Source organism: Cuculus canorus, chromosome 2, assembly GCF_017976375.1.
Source record: "Cuculus canorus isolate bCucCan1 chromosome 2, bCucCan1.pri, whole genome shotgun sequence".
In the NCBI taxonomy this organism is placed as follows: Eukaryota; Metazoa; Chordata; class Aves; order Cuculiformes; family Cuculidae; genus Cuculus; species Cuculus canorus.
In genome coordinates, this window is record NC_071402.1 from 114,303,540 (window position 1) to 114,323,833 (window position 20,294).

Genomic DNA, 20,294 nt, shown 5'->3' on the forward strand with positions numbered 1-20,294 from the left:
GGGATGTTTTTATTCTTTTTCTTACATAGCCCTTCTCTGCTACTGGTATTAGGTGAAGCGATATATTCTTAGAAAGAAATCAGTATCCTATCATACCCTTCATTTTTCAGACTAAGCAGTACTTTATGTCATCTCTCATATGACATACTTTGTGGTGCTTCTGCATGGGTTGCAAATTCATCTTTGTTACAGAAAGATTATAACAGTTGTGTTGTAAATATGCATTCACCCATGCCTTCCACAATGAAACTTTCTCTTTCTTCTGGAAGAATCTTGTGTGTTGTATGCCATGAGCATGTACACATTCTTCATGGCTTCATAGTTGATTCATAGTCACCCTGTGATCATCTATGACAGACAGAGGTCTCCCCACCTGAATCATCCCTCCTCTTCCTTATAAAATTGGGCCTTGAGAAAATCACAGTAACTTGCTGCTTTACTCTTCTTTTTTCTTTCTTTTCCATCAATCAGTTCTTCCCCACCTTTTATGTCCTCTGTTAACCTCCATCTTCTTTTGCTTCATTAATATTTTTCCATGTAGGAGTATATCAAGTGTTTTGCTAAGGTCCAAATGAAATTTACCACATTTTCTGTCCTGAAAAATCCATTATCTCATTTAAGGAAAGCTATCAGATTGTTCTGACACCGTGTTCCCCTGGTAAACTCAGGTTCCTTTCATCTTGTTTTCTGTTTAGCTAGAAAGAATAATTTAATCATTCTTTCTCCTTTGGTAATTATCCTGTGTTTATAAATACAGAAAAAAACAATAGGTAGATCAGATTTGCTTCCACCTCGGTCATTTTTATATGTATAAAGATAGAAAACATGCATATAGGTATGTGTATATGCATATGTGTGCTATGTGTTTGTATATATATATATGCAGGAAACATATACACATACATGTAAATATGTGTGTATAACAGCTTCAAAGCTGCACCAAGCTTTTTAGTAAATATTAGCATTTTAACTTTTCCATACAATAAAGATCAATTAATGCTCATTAATTTCAATTAACGCTTGTTAATTTTAAGATTTGCAGATATTTTCCTCCTTTTCTATATCTGTTCTTCCTCTGGAGCCAGCTGACAGCCAGCTGACAACCAAGGAGACAAACTCAGTGTGCAGGATGATTTTACCCAGCACTCAAAACTGTTTCCTATTGTCAGATATCATTACAAAGTTTAAGTGCAGTCTAATTGTTGGATAATTGCAATGACAAAGCTTAGCTGTCAGAGTAAATACCTGGTTTAATAGTCACAGTGAATGGAAAATGTCCATTCACCACCTATTTTAAATATGAGGGTTTGGTTCTTAATGAAAGAAACATCATCACATGACAAGGGTTTAATTAATGAGTGGCTGTCTTGTTATTCTTTTCTGTCTGACATGGTAGCATACATGTTTGTAATACACAAATGTACTACGAAAGATGATGGGGAAGAGGGGCGCAATGCCATGCTATAAGATGGTTGTCCAAATGGATGACCTTCTCCCCTACATATATATAGAGGGTACATACTGTATTAGTGTGTCAGCCTTCTCTAACAGCTTCAGGCAGCTGGAATTGCCTGTCTCTTGCCTCACAACTGACCCACCATCTCAAATGACAGACTTCGAAAAAAGTGGGAAAGAAAACCTAGGTTTCCAAAATTTGCATTCCTATCTATAACAAGGAGATCTAATCTTCCCAGCTGCATACGAGTTGCGGATAACTTAATGACAATACACTATCGCCATAACCAGAGTCCACCAGCTTGTGAGGCTCTTAGCTCTATGACTGCAAATTCAAAATGTTAAGCAATCTTACAAACAGCTTTTTTTTCCTGATTAAAAGCAAGAAATGTAGAGGTCTGAATGCTGCAAAGGGGTAATTTTGCTCACCGCTGTGTATAACTAGCTCCAAACAACATCAAAATTGTGCTGATGAATTAGAAGACAGTAAAGATGAAAACACAGCACAGATTACTTTGCTTGAAAACTGGACTCTTGATGAAAAACAAAAAAAAAAAGCACATTGATTTTGATAACTTCTCCCCATCTACATGCACATACCTACCCACAAACTTTAGTCTGAATCAGTAAGAAGGTGTTAACTGCCTTTTAACTGCCTGTTAACTGATACTTTTGCATGAGACATCAAGGATGTGTATTTTTGGACTAAATATACCCCTCTGCAAACACCCAAAACTAAACAGGTCCTGCACAAAATCCCCTCAGAATAAGTCTCAGTTATGACTCAACATGGATCCAGTCCCATGTCCCAGCTCCAGGCTCAGAGGCCAACATCAGCCTGCTGAAACATTAACCTGCTAAAGCAATACTGGTAAGAACAATTCCACTGTTGGATTCTTGCAACTCTTCAAAATCCTTCAATATCATTCAGTGTTTTAATGAGTGTGGGACAGATTCATGGACTTTGTAACCAGACGGGGCCATCCTGGTCACTGAGCACAGACCCCTGGATGGGAGCAGAGAAGGTTCTTATTAAATGAACTTCTTATTTAGCTGATTTTTTTTCCATTGATGTATTGTGTAAGTTCTTCTTCATCTTGCAAAACCAAATAAAGATGAGCCTGTGTTGGTTTGAATGACAAGAACCAGCTGGAGCAGGCAGCAACCATATCATGTAAGACCTGTTATAAGTTAAGCTCCACCTCTAATAATGTGACCAGTGTTGCCTAAATCCATTCCTTTCTATCCCAAAAGCATAACTTTATCTCTTCTATCTGTTTTAAGAGATTATTCTTCCATTATCACAATATTTGAGTGCTTCTAAAATAAAATCTATTGCAAAAATGAAGCTTGTATTGATCTTCATGGGGTCACTCATATTCCTTCCCTTTGAGGTATAGGTGGACGTGGCTTTGAGAGGTGATTTTTTTTTAAATTTTGTCTATTAATTTCTTAGAGATTTATATTCTGAAGTGCTATTATTCACATCCCTGCAATCCAATCACTTGCATCTTTTATCTGCCCTTACGTTTTAGAGCAAAACCACTAAATAGATGTATATGTAAATAAAGGCAAAATGAAACTCAGAAATTAAACCCGCTCTCAAGGAGTTTAATGGAAAAAAAAACAAGAAAACTCTTTAACTACATAAAATGGGGCTGGGATTTGAAGTATGCAGGCAATAAAAATTATTTTGTACTCCAAATGCTGTTTTTAATTCTGTTTTTGTAGAAGGCTGGAAAAATACTAGTCATGTTGTTGATGTAGGAGCAAAAGAGCAATGCCAGGAAACACAACCATCAATTCTGGTAACTATCAGCAAAGACAAAATTATACTTGCACGGAAATCTGGGAAGCATGTCTATTTAAATGGCAGACAACTGGGCACTTCTGCACATTTTCCATACAGGAACTAATGAATTACCTAAGTACTTAATAATCTCCAGGCTTTGTGTTGATTAACAGAAATGCTAACAAACAAGTTTGTATAAATTCTAGAAGACAAAACAGGGGAATATCACCCTCGTGAAAAATAGTTTATTACCAAGGTTATTATTAAGACAAATACAAATGTTATTACATCATTAATTTCCCATAATGAAAGGAGGCTGAGCAAACAGCCCAGGTTAGCAAGCAACACCCACGGTGGGAAAGGTGGGGATCATGGGAGTGTGGGATAGCTCCGTTGTTTGGAAAAGTCTGAGGATCTCTTGTATATGTACTGTTACCATTTCTGAGGTTCATAGACTGATATTTTGTCTTGATTCCCTGGCACATCTGGGTGCTCTCAAACGTAGCAAGGCACTTAATATAAACTCTACTGCTTCATTTATTCAACTCACTCAGAAATTAAAGAAAAAGAGCAATTCTCTGTAAGCTCCCTGTATTTTTCAGCACTGTCCCAAGCTCCCTCTCATTTAAAAAGCACATAATTGCCCCTGGTGATTTTCTCCTATTATTTTCCTGTTTGTTTTACATACAGAAGGTGAATCGCCTTCCTTTCACAACTTTGCCAACCTTTCTGAAAATGCAGACAGGAAAATCTGACCTGCCATTGCTGGATGAGGAACATTACCTCAGAGAGGTGAGCAGACTTGAATGACCACAGAAAAAGTCAAGCAGAAAGCTTTGGTGTGCCTTTCATTGTGCTTTTTGGACTGTAGGCCTCAGCACAAGAAGGATGTTGAGGCTCTGGAGTGTGTCCAGAGAAGAGCAACGAAGCTGGTGAGGGGGCTGGAGAACATGTCTTACAAGGAGCGGCTGAGAGAGCTGGGGTTGTTTAGCCTTGAGGAGGCTGAGGGGAGACCTTATTGCTCTCTACAACAACCTTAAAGGAGGTTGTGGAGAGGAAGGAGCTGGCCTCTTCTCCCAAGTGACAGGGGACAGGACAAGGGGGAATGGCCTCAAGCTCTGCCAGGGGAGGTTCAGGCTGGACATCAGGAAAAAAAATTTCATGGAAAGGGTCATTGGGCACTGGCAGAGGCTGCCCAGGGAGATGGTTGAGTCACCTTCCCTGGAGGTGTTTAAGGGATGGGTGGATGAGGTGCTGAGGGGCATGGTTTAGGGAGTGTTAGGAATGGTTGGACTCATGATCCAGTGGGTCCTTTCCAACCTAGTGATTCTATGATTCTATGATAAGAGATAATTAGGGCCAGCTGAGTTAGTAAGTGGCCAGTTACCAGGGTAGCTGCTAACAAGGTGATAAGGGTGTATAAAGACTGGCATGACAGAACAGTTAGGAAGACCACTCAAAGGAGGAGCTTGGAGTAAGAGAGAGCACTCCAAGAGAAAGCAGCCCAGAGAAGGTGAGAAGTTAGGGCACTCAGAGGAGGAGCTTGGAGTAGGAGCAGTAGCCAAACAGAGGCCGGTTCGTCGGCATGAACCCAGGAGGCAACGGAGAACAGAGACTGGGAAGAGGTCCGGCTATCTGCAGCATCGGACCATGGGATAATAATCCATTGCCATTTCTAGGACTTAGTGCTGACATAGGATCTGGGTATTTTTAAAATGGTGGTACCAAATAATTAGTGTTGAATAGGTAGAGGACTCACTACTATTCTGAGCATGCACACACCAATGAACAAGCCCAAATGCCAAACTGTACATCTGCAAGTTTTTTATCTTCATAGATTATCACACTACTCAAAATACATTAGCTCTTCCTTCTTTCTGTGTCCACTTCTGGTTGGTCTCAGGTTTTTTTTATCTACTGTTAATTTCTGTTTACAGATAATCTTGCACCTTGTTTTTCTTCATCTCATATTGGCTGCCTTCTTTGCTATCAGAATCCAGTCAGCAGAAAGAGATTTCATAAAATGGGGAAGTGACACAAATGAAGAGTTCAGTAGAGTCTTGGAGTAAGTCTCCAGTAGCATCTTAGCAGAAATCATCTTCTACATGTCCTGAAGTAACACACATTCAAACCTGTGTTGAATGTGCTTGGCTTTTTTTTTCTTGATTAGCTATGTGTTTAGAAGCTAATCAGAATCATACCTGAAAGTCCTCCCAGAAGAAAATAATGAATAATAGAAAGCAATAGTCTTCATTGTTTTTTTTTTCTCCAGTTTATTTTTTGGAAATTGTGGGTGCCAAGTGGCACCTATAGGCAAAACTTGGCACAAGGCATGTATAAACCCCTCTGGAAGTACCTATTTTAGCAGTATCAAAAACTATGTTTGAGTTTGACCCAAGACCAGTTTGAATTGTTGCATAATTTGGTGAACAACGAAGCACTGGGAGCTTCACATGGGCGAGACCTGTTTCCAAAGTATGGTGAGTCTGTATTTGTGAACAGCACCCACCTAACTTCTTTGGAGGCATATAAGATTGTGATAAATTTAATATTAATCTAAAGAGATTATCCTCAGCTTCAAGCAAATGAAATACATAAGTAGATTGTCAGGATGAGAGCGCCATATTTTAGTGAAATGAATGGATTAAAAAGATAAGACAAAGGTCTGACTACTCAGTCAGCTATAATCTTGATGGCAGGCCTTGAGAAATATAGGTCAATGTGTTTAATGTTAGTTACTTCAGCTACCCAGAGTTTTAAATGATATTTATAAATCATAATTCTAAATCTGAAAGTGATTGGACTTTCAAATATTTTTTAAGATAACATGAAATAACTCTCTGATTATTTTGTTCCACTCACTCTGAGCTCTACTGTGTTACCCCCAGTCAAGGTGAAAGGCACTACACATGCAAAGTAAAGAGGTTTAAAGAGGTTTTCATAGAATCATAGAATAGTTTGGGTTGGAAGGGACCTCAAAGATCATCTAGTTCCAACCTCCCTGCCATCGGCAGGGACACGTCCCATGAGATCAGGCTGCGCTTTGCAAAGAAGGACAGCGAGGTCTTCCATATGAGGTCTCTTCTCTTTGGAAGTGGGAACCTCTCAGGTGCCTGAACTGTATACGACTGGGATCATGAATCACAGTTGTGAGCTGCCATAGCTCACAGCCCACCATATGGGTGAAAATTAAATTCAGCGAGGGTTCATCTTAATAGGGTAGGCAGAGGCTGGATACACTGCTCGCTCATCTGTCTCTACCAGGCAGTCACCCCTCCATAGGGTAGGGAGGTAGTAGGGACACAAGCGCTCAAATAGTCCCGCATGAATCTCTAGGGGTCAGGGATCAGGGCTGGTGTTGATGAAGGAATCCAGACCCAGTTACAAACAGTAACAAGATAAAAATCTAGGCCAAAAGCACAGGCAGTAACAGGGTGGCGGGAACTTGGTAAATTTTTGAAAAGAGTGTTTATAACACTGTGCAGGTGCTTGAGGATCTGTTCATAGCAGGGATGGTTTGTAACTTTTTAATGGGGGAGGTAGTTAATCTTATGTTAACTTAAAACAATAAGATTGGAATGAAGTCAAGAATCCATATCTAACGTATCCGCATCCGTGGCTGTATCCATAACTAACCACAGGACATTGGAAACTAAAAATCACACCTAGAGAAGATACTAGATGTAAATAAGACACCTCCTGCTTATTGAATATTTAAGTAGAATGTAGGCCTGCACATAAGGATCTTTTACTATAAAATTACAATGAACCAATAAGAAAAGTGATTATATCTTAGTTCTTTGTTTGAATGTCTGGAAATACTCTATAATCAGACTGACAGGGTGTGCTGGCTGTGTTGAATGCTTGGCACCTGATTCTGCAGAACTGAAACAAATACAAATATCTTGACTCTGTATGTTGATTAGATTTATGCATACCAAGAGAAGAACTCTATTTTTGGGACAACAGTGTGAGGGAAATTATCCTTCGACATGAAAACACATCTCGGCTAGTCACAAGCTCTCATTTATCCTTGGGCAGGGTCTCAGTCAAGGACTTCACTGCCTGTTCCTCCACACTGCAAAATGCCCCATCCTCCCCCAGCCCAGGAACTCATACAGCAGCAAATTCAGAGAGAAATTTGGAATGGGAAAGTCTCTTAGACCAAAATCACCACCACTGGCTGAAAAGGAGATCAACAGGAAAGCAAAACAAAATTATGCACCGTTGAGGTGAAATTGTACTATTTTATAAGCAGGGTAAGAATCAGAGCTGCTCTCAATTCTTTTTTTGCTGTTAAAAGGTCATAATTTAAACACACTTGACAGATACGCACAATGAAGCAGAAAACTTCTACTCACTAAGTGCTTAGTTTTAGTCATATAAGAAGCCCCTATATCTAGACTACAAAAAGTCTCACCTTACTGTAGGCATTTGCATTGCATAAACAGAATGTGTTGGTTTAAACTGCAGAAAACACAATGGTGAATAAAAAGCTTTAAAAATGAAAACAATTGACAGTTGCCACCAGGAAAAGGACACAATCCATGGGAGAAAAAAAGAACAAACAAAACCCAAACAACAACTCCTTGGAGGCTACTACAAGGTATTTTCAGCACTTAAAACCAACTCTGAACTGCACAGTGTTGACAACTGGGTAAGATGATGTTTTCCAGCCAGAGGTAGAATTAATTACGCTGCTGTAGATTGTTTTTATTGACTTCTGCTTTTTTCTCATTGGTCAAAATGACACCACGAAACAACTATTGGCTTTATTTCAGAATCTGCCTTTAAATAAATAAAATTTAAAAATTAAAGAAGGGGCATAAAATTATTGAAGACAAAATGCTACTTGAGATTTAGACCTAAATCATATGATCACCTTACAGATTATCTGTATATGCTGTGGAGGCAAGCAAAATTAACTGGTCTGTTCAGCCTGCAGAAGAAGAGACTGAGGGGAGACCTCATTGCGGTCTACAGATTCCTCACAAGGGAGGAAGGAGGATCAGGCGGTGATCTCTTCTCTCTGGTGACCAAAGACAGGACACGATGGAATTGCAGGGAGATGTGCCAGGGGAGGCTTAGTTTGGACATTAGGAAAAGGTTCTTCACCCAGATGGTGGTGGAGCACTGGATCAGGCTCCAGAGGAAAGCAGAGTGCCAAGCCTGACAATATTCAAGAAGCATTTGGACAATGCCCTCAGAGACACAGTGTGAATGTTGGGGTTTTCCTATGCAGGGAGAGGAGTTGGACTCGGTGACCCTTGTGGGTCCCTTCCAACTCAGGACTTTCAATGATTCTGTATTCAAACACTATGGAACTTAGATTCAATCCCAGTTAATTTGATCTTTTTATTTACTGTTGACTCCCTAGGTTTGCATGTTAAATATTGAAATACAAAGATACAGAGACAAATTTGTCCTCACAATGCCCCACACAAGATCGTTCTGATCCTTAGAAGTGCTACTGGGGTGATCATCCTACTTTTGCCGTCTGTCCTCCTCATCAAACACCTACTGAAACATTTGCAAAAGGGCTGAGGACTTCAGAGCTATCAGGCCACCATTCCCAAGGCAAGGACAGCAATCTCACTAGGCCCTTGGAATGTGTAAACACAGTGTCCGTACTTTGTCTGAGGTGATATGCTGTTCGGTTCTCTAAAATGCATAGCTGTACCTAAAGCCATTAATTAAAACTGTTGCTGGCATCCTCCGGGTTAAGTAAAAGAAGAAACAAAGATAATGGGTAATCACTGCTGAAATTAATAAGCAATAGAGGTGAGATTCGCAGTCTCCTATTGTTCTCTGTCTTCCCCAGGAAGGTCTCCCAAGCCTCTGCGTCTCGAGGCAGGAATGTGGAGAACAACTAGCAGTGGATGGGGATCAAGTCAGGGGTCACTTGAGCAAACACAATCCTCACTGGTCTACAGGATGGGAGGAGAAGCATCCCAGGCAGCTGAGAGTGCAGGACAACATCACGGTGAGGCCACTCTCCATCATCTTTCAAAGGTAATGGAGTCTGTGGGATGTCCCTGACAACTGGCACCTCTCACACACTGCAGGACCTTTTAAGAAATGGCCAGTGGATGAGCAGGGGAACTAAAAGCTGTGCCTTAGAGAACGTCCACTCAGATCCAACATCTGGGTATTGGAAAGAGGAGGTGACCGGGATTACCCAGGGTAGGTTGTGCCTGGCCACCTCTTTGGATGGCCTTTTGTGATGAAAAGACAGAATTGCTGGATGTGCGGAGAGCAGTGGGTAGCAGTTATCACTGCTGAAATTCAACTTTTACCCCAGATTTTGCAGGGCAAGTTTCCAATGGGGGTTCCATGGGGATTCCCTCTAAAGTGGCCATCAATCGCTCCAAGCTGGCTGTCGGGAATGCTGCCCTTTCGCATGGCCATGCTGCCCTCCCATTCTGCACGCTGTGAGCCTCAGGGCCTGGAAACATGTCTCATTCCTACCAGTGCTTTAGCTCTTGGACCATTTTGTCCTAGCAAGCCAGGCACCAAAGTCCCCAGTACTTGGGCTGGGCTCGGCATGGCTGGGCTCAGCATGGCACAGTTGGGCTTGGCAAGGCACAGCACAGCACGGCTCAGCACAGCATGGCATGGTTTGGCTCACCATGGCATGGCTGGACTTGGCACAGCATGGCATGGCACAACTTGGCACAGCACAGCACGGCTCAGCATGGCACAGCCGGGCTTGGCACGCCATGGCACAGCTGGGTTTGAGAAGGCGTGGCACGGCTCAGCTTGTCACAGCTGGACTAGGAATGGCATGGCACAGCTGGGCTTGGCACAGTATAGCACAGCGCAGCTCAGCCCACCATGGCATGGCTGGGCTTGGCATAGCATGGCATGGCTCAGCTCGGCATGGCACGGCTGGGCTAGGCACAGCAGGGCTTGGGACGGCATGGCACAGCTCATCTAACCATGGCACAGCTGGGCTTGGCACAGCTCAGCATGTCTTGGCTTAGCATGGCACGGCTGGACTTGGCACAGCATGACACGTCTCAGCTCAGCATGGCACAGCTGGGCTTGGCACGCCATGGCATGGCTTGGCGCAGCATGGCTGGGCTTGGCACAGCGTGGCACGGCTCAGCACGGCACAGCTGGGCTTGGCACAGCATGGCACGGCTCGGCTCACCATGGCACCGTCGGGCTCAGCATGGCACAGCTGGGGTTGCCACAGCTCAGCATGTCTTGGCTTAGCATGGCACGGCTGGACTTGGCACAGCATGACACGTCTCAGCTCAGCATGGCACAGCTGGGCTTGGCACGCCATGGCATGGCTTGGCGCAGCATGGCTGGGCTTGGCACAGCGTGGCACGGCTCAGCACGGCACAGCTGGGCTTGGCACAGCATGGCACGGCTCGGCTCACCATGGCACCGTCGGGCTCAGCATGGCACAGCTGGGGTTGCCACAGCTCAGCATGTCTTCGCTTAGCATGGCACGGTTGGACTTGGCACAGCATGGCATGTCTCAGCTCAGCATGGCACAGCTGGGCTCGGCACAGCATGGCACAGCTTGGCTCAGCATGGCACAGCTGGGCTTGGCACGGCTCAGCTTGGCATGGCTCAGCTCACCATGGCACGGCTGGACTTGGCACAGCACAGCGCGGTCTGGTTCAGCACGGCATGGCTGAGCTTGGCATAGCATGGCACAGCTCAGCTCAGCATGGCATGGCACAACTCGGCTCAGCATGGGATGGCTTGGCTTGGCATGGTGCAGCATGGCACAGCTGGGCTTGGCATGGCATGGCATGGCATGGCATGGCTGGGCTTGGCACAACATGGCACTGCTGGGCTTGGAATGGCATGGCATGGCTCAGCTTGGCACAGCTGGGCTTGGCACAGTATAGAACGGCACAGCTTGGCTCACCATGGCATGACTGGGCTTGGCACAGCATGTCATGGCTCAGCTCAGCTGGGCACCCCTGGGCTTGGCATGGCATGGCATGGCATGGCACAGGTTGGCACAGGTTGGCTCAGCATGGTACAGCTGGGCTTGGCAAGACATGGCACGGCTCAGCTTGGCATCCCACGGTTGGGCTTGGCACAGCATGGCACAGCTCAGCTCAGCATGGCACGGCTCAGCTCGGCATGGCATGGCTGGGCTTGGCACGCCATGGCATGACACAGGTTGGCATGGCTGGGCTTGGCACAGCGTGGCACAGCTCCTCTCGGCATGTCATGACTGGGCTTGGCACATCTGGGCTTCTCGGCATGGCATAGCTCAGCATGGCACAGCTGGGCTTGGCATGGCATGGCATGGCACAGGTTGGCACGGCATGGCACGGCTGGGCTTGGCACGGCTGGGCTTGGCACAGCTGGGCTTGGCACAGGATGGCATGTCTAAGCTTGGCACAGTATAGCACAGCACGGCTCGGCTCACCATGGCATGGCTGGACTGGGCACAGCATGGCACGGCTCAGCTTGGCATGGCACAGCTGGGCTTGGCACAGCATGGTACGGCTCAGCTAATCATGCATGGCTTGGCTCAGCATGGCACGGCTGGGCTCAGCTTGGCATGGAACAACTGGACTTGGCACAGCAGGGCTTGGCACGGCATGGCATGGCTCGGCTTGCCATGACACGGCTTGGCTCCACACGGCACAGCTGGGCTTGGCACAGCATGGCATGGCTCATCTCAGCATGGCACGGCTGGACTTGGCACAGCACAGCACAGCCTGATTCAGCATGGCATGGCTGGGCTAGGCACAGCATGGCACCGCTCGGCTCAGCATGGCATGGCTGCCTTGGCACGTCATGGCATGGCACAGGTTGGCACAGCTGGGTTTGGTACAATATAATATGGTACAGGTTGGCACGGCATGGCACATCCAGGCTTGTCTTGGGATGGCACAGCTGGGATTGGTATGGCATGGCATGGTTGGTCTTGGCACGACATTGCACGGCTTGGCTCAGCTCCGCTCGGCACGATATGACTCTTCTCGGCACGGCTCGGCTTGGCATGGCTCGGTTGGGCTCAGAACTGCTCAGCTCGGCTTGGCACGGTACAGCTCGGCTCCACTCGGCACGGCACGGCACGGCTCAGTGCAGCATGGCACGGTACGGCTCGGCACGGCACAGCTCAGCTTGGCTCAGCTTGGCACTGCACGGCACAGCGTAGCTCGGCACTGCATGGCTCGGCTCGGCTCGGCTCGGCTCGGCTCAGCACTGCACGGCACATCACGGCTCGGCTCGGCACGGCTCAGTTCAGCATGGCATGGCACAGCTCGGCTCGGCACTGCATGGCTCGGCTCGGCTTGGCACGGTACGGCTCGGCTCAGCACTGCATGGCACGGCATGGCTCGGCTCGGCACGGCACGGCCTGGTTCGGCACGACACGGCTCGGCATGGCATGGTACGGCTCGGCATGGCTCGGCACAGCTCGGCTTGGCTCAGTACAGCACGGCACGGCTCAGTTCAGCATGGCACGGTACGGCCCAGCACGGCACACCTCTCCCCCCGCCCCCACTCGCGCCCCCCTCCTCCCCCGGCACGCACGCACTCACGCGACGCCGTGCGTATGCGGCGCGCGCGACGTACGGCGGAACCCCATGAGACCAAGATGGCGGCTCCCAGGAAGAGGAGGGGAAGCTGAGGGCGAGCGAGAGGCGCGCAGGTAACGGTGCCCGGACCCCTCTCCTGTCGCCCCCATCGCCGCTCCTGCCTCCCGCCCCGCCGCCCGCAGATCCCCCGGGGCCCGTGGCTGCTCCGCCGGTCGCCCCTTGGCACTGAGGGAGCCTCCTGCTCCCTTTCCGGCGCGCGGGCTCATCAGCTGCGGGGGACGCCGAAAATGCCGGGGAATAAACTCTCCAAGACTCGTTTTAGAAAGCAAACAATCTTTATCAGGGCTGGGCAGCGCGATCTCCATCCATCGTGTGCAGCGAGACGAGAGCTGGGACAGAATGGATTTCCCACTCACATGCACGTGCATAAATTGTCCGAGAAATCTTACGCATATTGTGTTACTTTCTAAGGACTGACTTTAATGTTATTATGAACTTCACAACAGTCAGAACTCTCGCTAATTTGGAGCTTTGGATCCAGCTCTGTATGCCCTTGCGTTTGAGATGAGAAAACTCCAAACAGAGGTGGTTACAGAAGATATATCTGCTCAGCACAGATCGCACTGCACACCAGACTTGTATTATCTCCGAAGAATGAACAATGTCTGGAAAAAAATGTCTGAAAGAAAATATACTGTGAGAGAAAGAAAACTTGCTGTCAGAGGGACATTCTATCTGACTTTCAAAAAACGCTACTGCTTAGACAAAACTCTAGCTTAAATAAAAATATTCCACTTTTTGTAACAGCAAATAGTTTTTGTATTACAGGAACATTTTTGCTTACTTTTCTTTAATTCAAATTTGAGCCGCCGGGAAATTTCTTCACTGAAAGGATTACCAGGCCGTGGAACTGATAGAAGTAGCGACTATTACAAAAAGTGGCATATGTTTTATTTAAGCTAAGGCATACGGTTACTTCATCTAAGTAATTGTATTTTTTGAAAGTTAGACAAAATGTCCCTCTGACAGCGTGTTTGCTTTCAAATGGTGGCTTTTTTTTCCAGACACCGTTCATTATTTGGAGAGGATTAAGTCTTGTGTGCAGTATGATCTATGCTGAACAGATGTCTTGTATTCTGTAACCATCTCTTTTTGGAGCCTTTCCCTATCTCAAATACAAGGGTAGACAGAGCTCGTTCTAAAGCTCTCAATTAGCAGGAGTTTTGGCTGTTGTGAAGTTCATAATAATATTAAAATTAGTCCTTTGAAAGTAATAGAACATGCATAAGATTTCTGGGAAAGTTTATACAAGTGCCTGTGAGTGGGAAATCCATTCTGTCCCAGCTTTTGTCTCGCTGCACACTATGGGTGGAGATTGCTCCGTCGTGTTGCCTAGGCCTGATTAAGGGTGCTTGCTTTCTACAAAACCAGAATGAGTCCTAAAGAGTTATTTGCTGGCATTTTTGGTATCAGAACAGGCTGCCCAGGGAAGTGGTTGAGTCACCATCCCTAGAAGTATTGAAAAGACGGGTCCATAAGGTGCTTGGGGCTGTGGTTTAGTAGTGGACAGGTACAGGTGGACTTGATGATCTCAAAGGCTTTTTCCCACCTAGTGATTCTGTGAAAAGAAAGGGATTTCATTGTCTGCCTTACTGTTACGGTGAGTGAAACATGCTGGCCCTTGCCAGGCAATTTTCAGTACCTATATTTAGTAAAGATCTCCTTTCCTTTGTCTGCATCTTTCCAAAGCAAAGTCTCAGTTGCAGTTCCTCTGTCAGTCTGATCTCTTTCCCCTCTTCTTGGCCCATCTGACACAGTTGGACAGTCTGGGGTTGTAAGGTGCTCCTCTGAAGACCTACACTGCTCTGGGCTGGAATGACCATGACTGGAGCAGAGAGGGGCACCCTCCTTGTCCTAGTGCCATACATATAAGCCTGGAAAGGCAAAACCACTTTGGGCTGCATCTCCTGCACGTGCTGCGTGTCCTTGCGTTGCCCAGCGTGTGACTTGCTGGTGACGTCTGGGAGCAGGAAAGAAACCACACATCTTTCTTTCGTGTTCAAAGTCCATGTGTTTAAATGAGCTTTGCTCTAGGACTACTGTGTGATCCCAGCTACAGCCCCTTTACCACTCACATCCATTTACCCCTGCTTGCATGACCTGTAGGGCCTGAGGTCACCCAAATGTTCCCTGGCAGGGATGGCATTGGCAGGCAGGCTTCTTTTGAGCTGTGTGTAAGTGTGGGCGTCTAGCTTTATGCCTTTCTCTTGTCTTCAGCAAAGGATACCTGTGTATGTAACATTCATGTATTAAAATGCATAAATAGTAAATCCGCAATGCTGAAGGTGGCCTGCTGTAAGAAAGGGAAGTGCTCCCTTCTGTTGTAAAATAAATTGAAATAATTGAAATAAATGTAAAGGAAGTAATTCATAAAAGTGAGCAAAACAACAAAGTACTGAATGAAGAAGTGTAAGGTTATGGAGGGGGAGAAATCAGGCGTCTTGTGAATAACTCGCGTCCGCTTGCATTGGGAATCCTGAGTTCAGTCCTGGATTTGTTATTGTTACAACTGTGAGAGATTTTAGATATTAGCAACAAAAAGTTCAAGGCACTGGCTTGACTCATGTAAATGAAATATGTTTGAAAGAGCCTATTTGATAATTAACAGAGAAAAGTTGCAATTCTTTAGAAATGTAATGATACAGGCAGTGTGTATGCATACATAGTGAATGTTAAGGATGTGCAACTCCCACTCTGGCTGTGCCGTGGACATGGCTTTAGCAGTTATTTCCACTGATGATGTTGCTATCGTATGGGAAATAACTAAATAAAATTGTTTCTTATACAGAGTATCTCTACACAGAGATTGTACTGATACAATCCTGCAAGAAAAATTATGAACTGAGAGAAACAGTTTGTTGTAATAGTCAAATGTATAGATCAGAATTCAAAAAAAAAATAAAGCAACCATCAAGGATGGGAAATATGGATATGAAACCAAATTTTTTAAAAAAGAGATTAGGAGTGGAGATGGGGAAGAAATCTTCTCAGCCTAAGGTTTTCTTTAATGCCATATTTCCTCCTGTAGGAAGTAAAACAGATAAATAGCCTGTTTAAACTGATCCTGAACTTGCTGTCTGTTTGATCTTTCTGACATCTGAGTAGTTTTATTTGAGAAGACTCACTCTAAAGCAAATGAAGAGTTATTTTAAAAGGATTTTTACTTGAAAGAGTACTGAATTGCTTTACTTGCTTGAGTTGTTAAATTATATCTTGTCTGAACAGTGTAAGTTTTTCATGTAGTTCTCACAGAAAACTGTGCTGACGAGGAAGCCCTTAGCAAAATACTGAATTTAGAATATCTAGTTGAAATCTACTAATTATAGTCATCCTCCCACATTTCCTTTCAGTGATTACAAATTCAGTAGTTCTACAGGGTAATTTCATCCAACATTCTCTTCTCCCTATTTTCATTCTAAATTTTACTAACGCCCTGATAGCCATCTTCTTTTGTACGGGTTTCTTGAACCTTCAGTTGTCTGATCCTACTTTTATGGGAGACCAAATACAAGGATTTTATCTTACGAGAGAAGAAATCTAATGAATGGTTTTGTTTTATGCAAGGGCCGCAGTTCTCCTAGCTAAAAAAATAAATGCTTTTATGGTTCAAACACGTGGTAGTAAAATGGAAGCACTATGAAAAGCAGCCAAGTAATCTAAATCAAGCTAAAATATGTTTCAGAGCTACCATATTTCTGTATAACCATAATAACCACTGAATTTTTGTTATATATTGCAGACTGAAGTACATATTTTTGTCTTTTTCAGATATCATGGCCTTAAGAATGCAGTTGGTTTATCAGAGAGTTGGCACTTGTTCCTCATGTTTGAAGAGACAACTAAATGGCTTCCTGAGATTAATTAAATGGCAGAGGAGACTGGTTCCTGCTTGTGTCAGGACTATTTACAGTGAGACAGGGAAGTGGGAAAAAAACTATGGGTTGGAGACAAGAAAAAGAGTTGAAAAGTGGTGGCTTCCAAGAATAAAGGATGAGTTCTGCAAAATATCAGAAACTCATGTAAGCATTACTGAGAAGTTTGGAAATTATATTTTTGATATGTTTTGTTTTCTCAGAATGAAATGAATTGAAAATTACTTATTACAGTTTGCTTATAATGATAAGATATATATTACATTTCAGGGGAAAATACTTTTATATGAGAGTAGATTATTAAAAACAGTCGATGGCATAGATTGAAAAATAATAAAAAACCCATGAGGAAAAACAGGGGCAGCAAGGTATGAACTTGTAAATTTAGGAAGCGTTTAAGTAGTCAATCCTTTGTATTTTATACCACATTTAGGAATTAATTATTTAAAGTATTAAAAGAAACATTTTCTACATTCGTAACTTCTGTAAGCAATTAATTTTCTAGAGACCTGATTCCAAATGGTTATGACACATCTATTACACTGCACATTGTGATTCATTAAAATCTGTATTAAGGGAAGATGAGTTTTAAAGAATGTTTTCTGGTTTACAGTATCTTTAGAAATAATGAGCAACTCACAGGAAAAAAAGAAGTTTTCCCATGCAATAAAGGATGTTGAAAACAATTGTAATCTCAGTCTCGTGACTCTTTTTGCCTTCACAATTATGTTCAGTCATGTAGGTCTAAAAACATTTTTGTGCTCCTTCATGTTTGTTTGTTCTTCTTTCCTAAGATGTGCCCCCTCTCCAGCAAAAAAATTATTCCATCAAAATGTTGGAGAGAGAAGAGGGGCTTGCTTTTTCTGATGAAGAAAAGTGGGGTGAAAATACTGTGAATGCGTACATGTAGCAGGCTAAACGTTCATGCAGACTTGTGTCTTTAATAGCTGACACTATATGTGTACATAGGTATCATATGTATCACACATGCTAAGTTCTAAATCATTGTTTTAATTATATTTTTGTTTTATCCTTACGGTTGAAGTAAATTCAATAACATTCACATTAAGAAGCAAATAGTGTATAGTGCTGCAGTGAAGCATTTCAGATTTTTGTTGGACAAAAGCAATAAAGATGTAATATTTAATAAATATGAATAGAGTTTGGTTCAGAATAGTAAAAGCTACCTGTAGGGTTTTTTTCTATTATTAACATAATAAAAATACTTTAGGAACTTATCGAGCCTGTATCAATCATAAATTCGATGGTAGTCAAGATGTATTAATAATTATTTATGCAAGAGGGATAATGCTTGATTTCTTTGTAAATTTTTTCAATTCACTCAAACCTAACTAAATGATTTGTTACTTTCTTTTCCCTGTGCAAGTTAATGCTTGTAAGATGTCCTTGGATCTGAGCATGCATAGTGGAAATGAACAGTTTCACTTCAGTGGATGTTCTTGCAATTGCAAATGATTGAGTCAGTCACTCAGTGAGTTACTGCAGTCCAGCTGACAAAAAGCAACTGGCCTTGAGTGAGCTCCATGAGTGTTGTGAATGTCGAGTAAAATACTTATTTAATCTGTCATGTTTTCGTTTTTTTGTGGGACAGTTCAGGAGCACATAGATAATCAGTGACAGATGCTATGGTAGGGAATGGTGATTTGTTAAGCTGCCATTATGTTATTATAAATTTATTGAGTAAAAATTGATTAAAAACAATTTTCAAGTGTCATATAAATACTAATATAAATTGATGAGCTAGCAGCAAAGTTGAGTAAAACATCTCTATTTACAACCGCAAATAATTTGATCCTGAGAACTTTGTCAATACTCACTTGGATCAGTTCCAGCAGAACCTTGTGTCTTTTCATGGCACTATGCCATTTATAATGTGTGCATGTATTTATTCAAGTGAAATGCTAACTCATGTAGTTATGACTTTCTAAAAATCTCTTTCTAGAAATCAAGACCAAAATTTTATGTGCTTTCTATGTTCCCATATCCTTCTGGGAAGCTCCACATGGGCCATGTGCGTGTCTACACCATCAGTGATGTCGTAGCTCGGTTCCAGAAAATGAGAGGGATGCAGGTAAGAAAAGATCGGCAGTAGGACTGGGTGTTTATTTGATGTTTTAATATCACAGTTGCTCAGGAAATAGGTATTTTCCAAGATCCTTGAAGGTGAGGGCTTAGTTGGTATACAATACAAATGTGTAGATAATGTCCTGTGGAGATTTGAATATTGGAATGTGAGACTTTTTTAAAAACAGATGGCGTTTAGAAGTAATAGTTGATAACAAATTATTTGAAGCTATCTGAAATGATACAGCTGATGCTCTAGCAGCTACCCAAATCTATCGATGTACAGCAGTGTCGGTGAGACGTGTGGGCCACACCATTTCTGTGAGAGGAGACTGAAGACCCTACTGCCATTTAGGTGGGACCATGGGGGAGAAAAAAGTGCAGCTGGCAAGACGAAACTGAGACACCAAAGAGATCAACTGCTTTCACTTCTGCTCCTGGAAAAAGCTTGATATCCACTGTCAGACTTGGAGGGGACATCCTGCTCCTCTGTGCCAGGTGTAAGGGAAAGCAGTTCTTATGACTGCTGTAACTCAGATGAACGGGGTCACGTCACACGTAACATCACCAAGTTTCTGTTCTGTACTGGCTGACCCTTTGACTTGCACATTGCAGCCTTGCTCATACATACAAAATGCTGTCTTCTGAGGGTGCAGGTCTACAAAGTAGGCTAAGACGAACTATTTGCGACATTTGCAAGGAAAAATCACTTTCACTTCTGCCTTCCTTTGTTTCCCAGTCTGTCCCATTCCTACCATCATTTCTCCCTCACTCCCTTCTCTCTCTCCGGTAGGTAGAAGGTGTAGCTGACACCTTAATCCCTATAGTCTACAGGTGTAGCTGAGAAATAATCCCTATAGTTGAGTTGGTGTTCTGCAGTGAAGACCGTCAGGTAAAATTCAAGGGACGTGAGGAAGATGTGGGAGAGCTGTGGCCTGAGTGCCAACTGTATTAAGGGGGAAGAACATATTTGGTAGGGAGGAAATGTTAAGACTCTGGAAAACAGTGGGAAGGAGGAATATGGAAAGAGCATGCTCCCATTTTAGGGCAGGAAGCAAAGCAGAGAATTAGCTATGAGCAAGAATCTAGGATGAGACTCGGAAAGGAATTCTCTCTAATATATGAGAGAAGGTGCAGTTCAAGAATATAGGAATCAGACCCTCAAAAGGGTACAAAGAAGATTACATGGAGAAATAAATGTTATTGCTGGTTGTGGTACTAAGTGCGATTTCCTTTCTACAAGTGCTGCAGAAGTGTAGTGTTTCCTGGATTTATCACCATCCATGAGACTCTTAAAGGTATTGTCACTGAATTATTCAGTGTGCTGCCTTTTCAAATACTATATATTTTATGCCAGTGATGAACACATTGTGCACTGAATACATGCTATTTCTTTACAGAAATGCATTCTCATGTTTTTAAATTCACAGGAGAAAAGAAATAACTTCCTTAGACTTCCAGTGAGAAAAAAAAAACTATGTCTGTTAATCTTCCTAACTCATCTGAATG

The 20,294-nt window shown here is 43.6% G+C and overlaps 1 protein-coding gene across 1 annotated transcript in view; it reads left to right on the top strand.

Annotated features, from left to right (window-relative positions):
- Window positions 1-12,758: 12,758 nt before the first annotated feature.
- LARS2 (leucyl-tRNA synthetase 2, mitochondrial) overlaps window positions 12,759-20,294 on the top strand; it is a 90,182-nt gene continuing 82,646 nt past the window's right edge. The window contains exons 1-3 of the mRNA XM_054058252.1: window positions 12,759-12,881; window positions 16,597-16,847; window positions 18,664-18,792. Coding sequence (XP_053914227.1) covers window positions 16,602-16,847; window positions 18,664-18,792 — 375 coding nt within the window. The 5' untranslated portion in view covers window positions 12,759-12,881; window positions 16,597-16,601. The remainder of the gene's footprint in view (window positions 12,882-16,596; window positions 16,848-18,663; window positions 18,793-20,294) is intronic.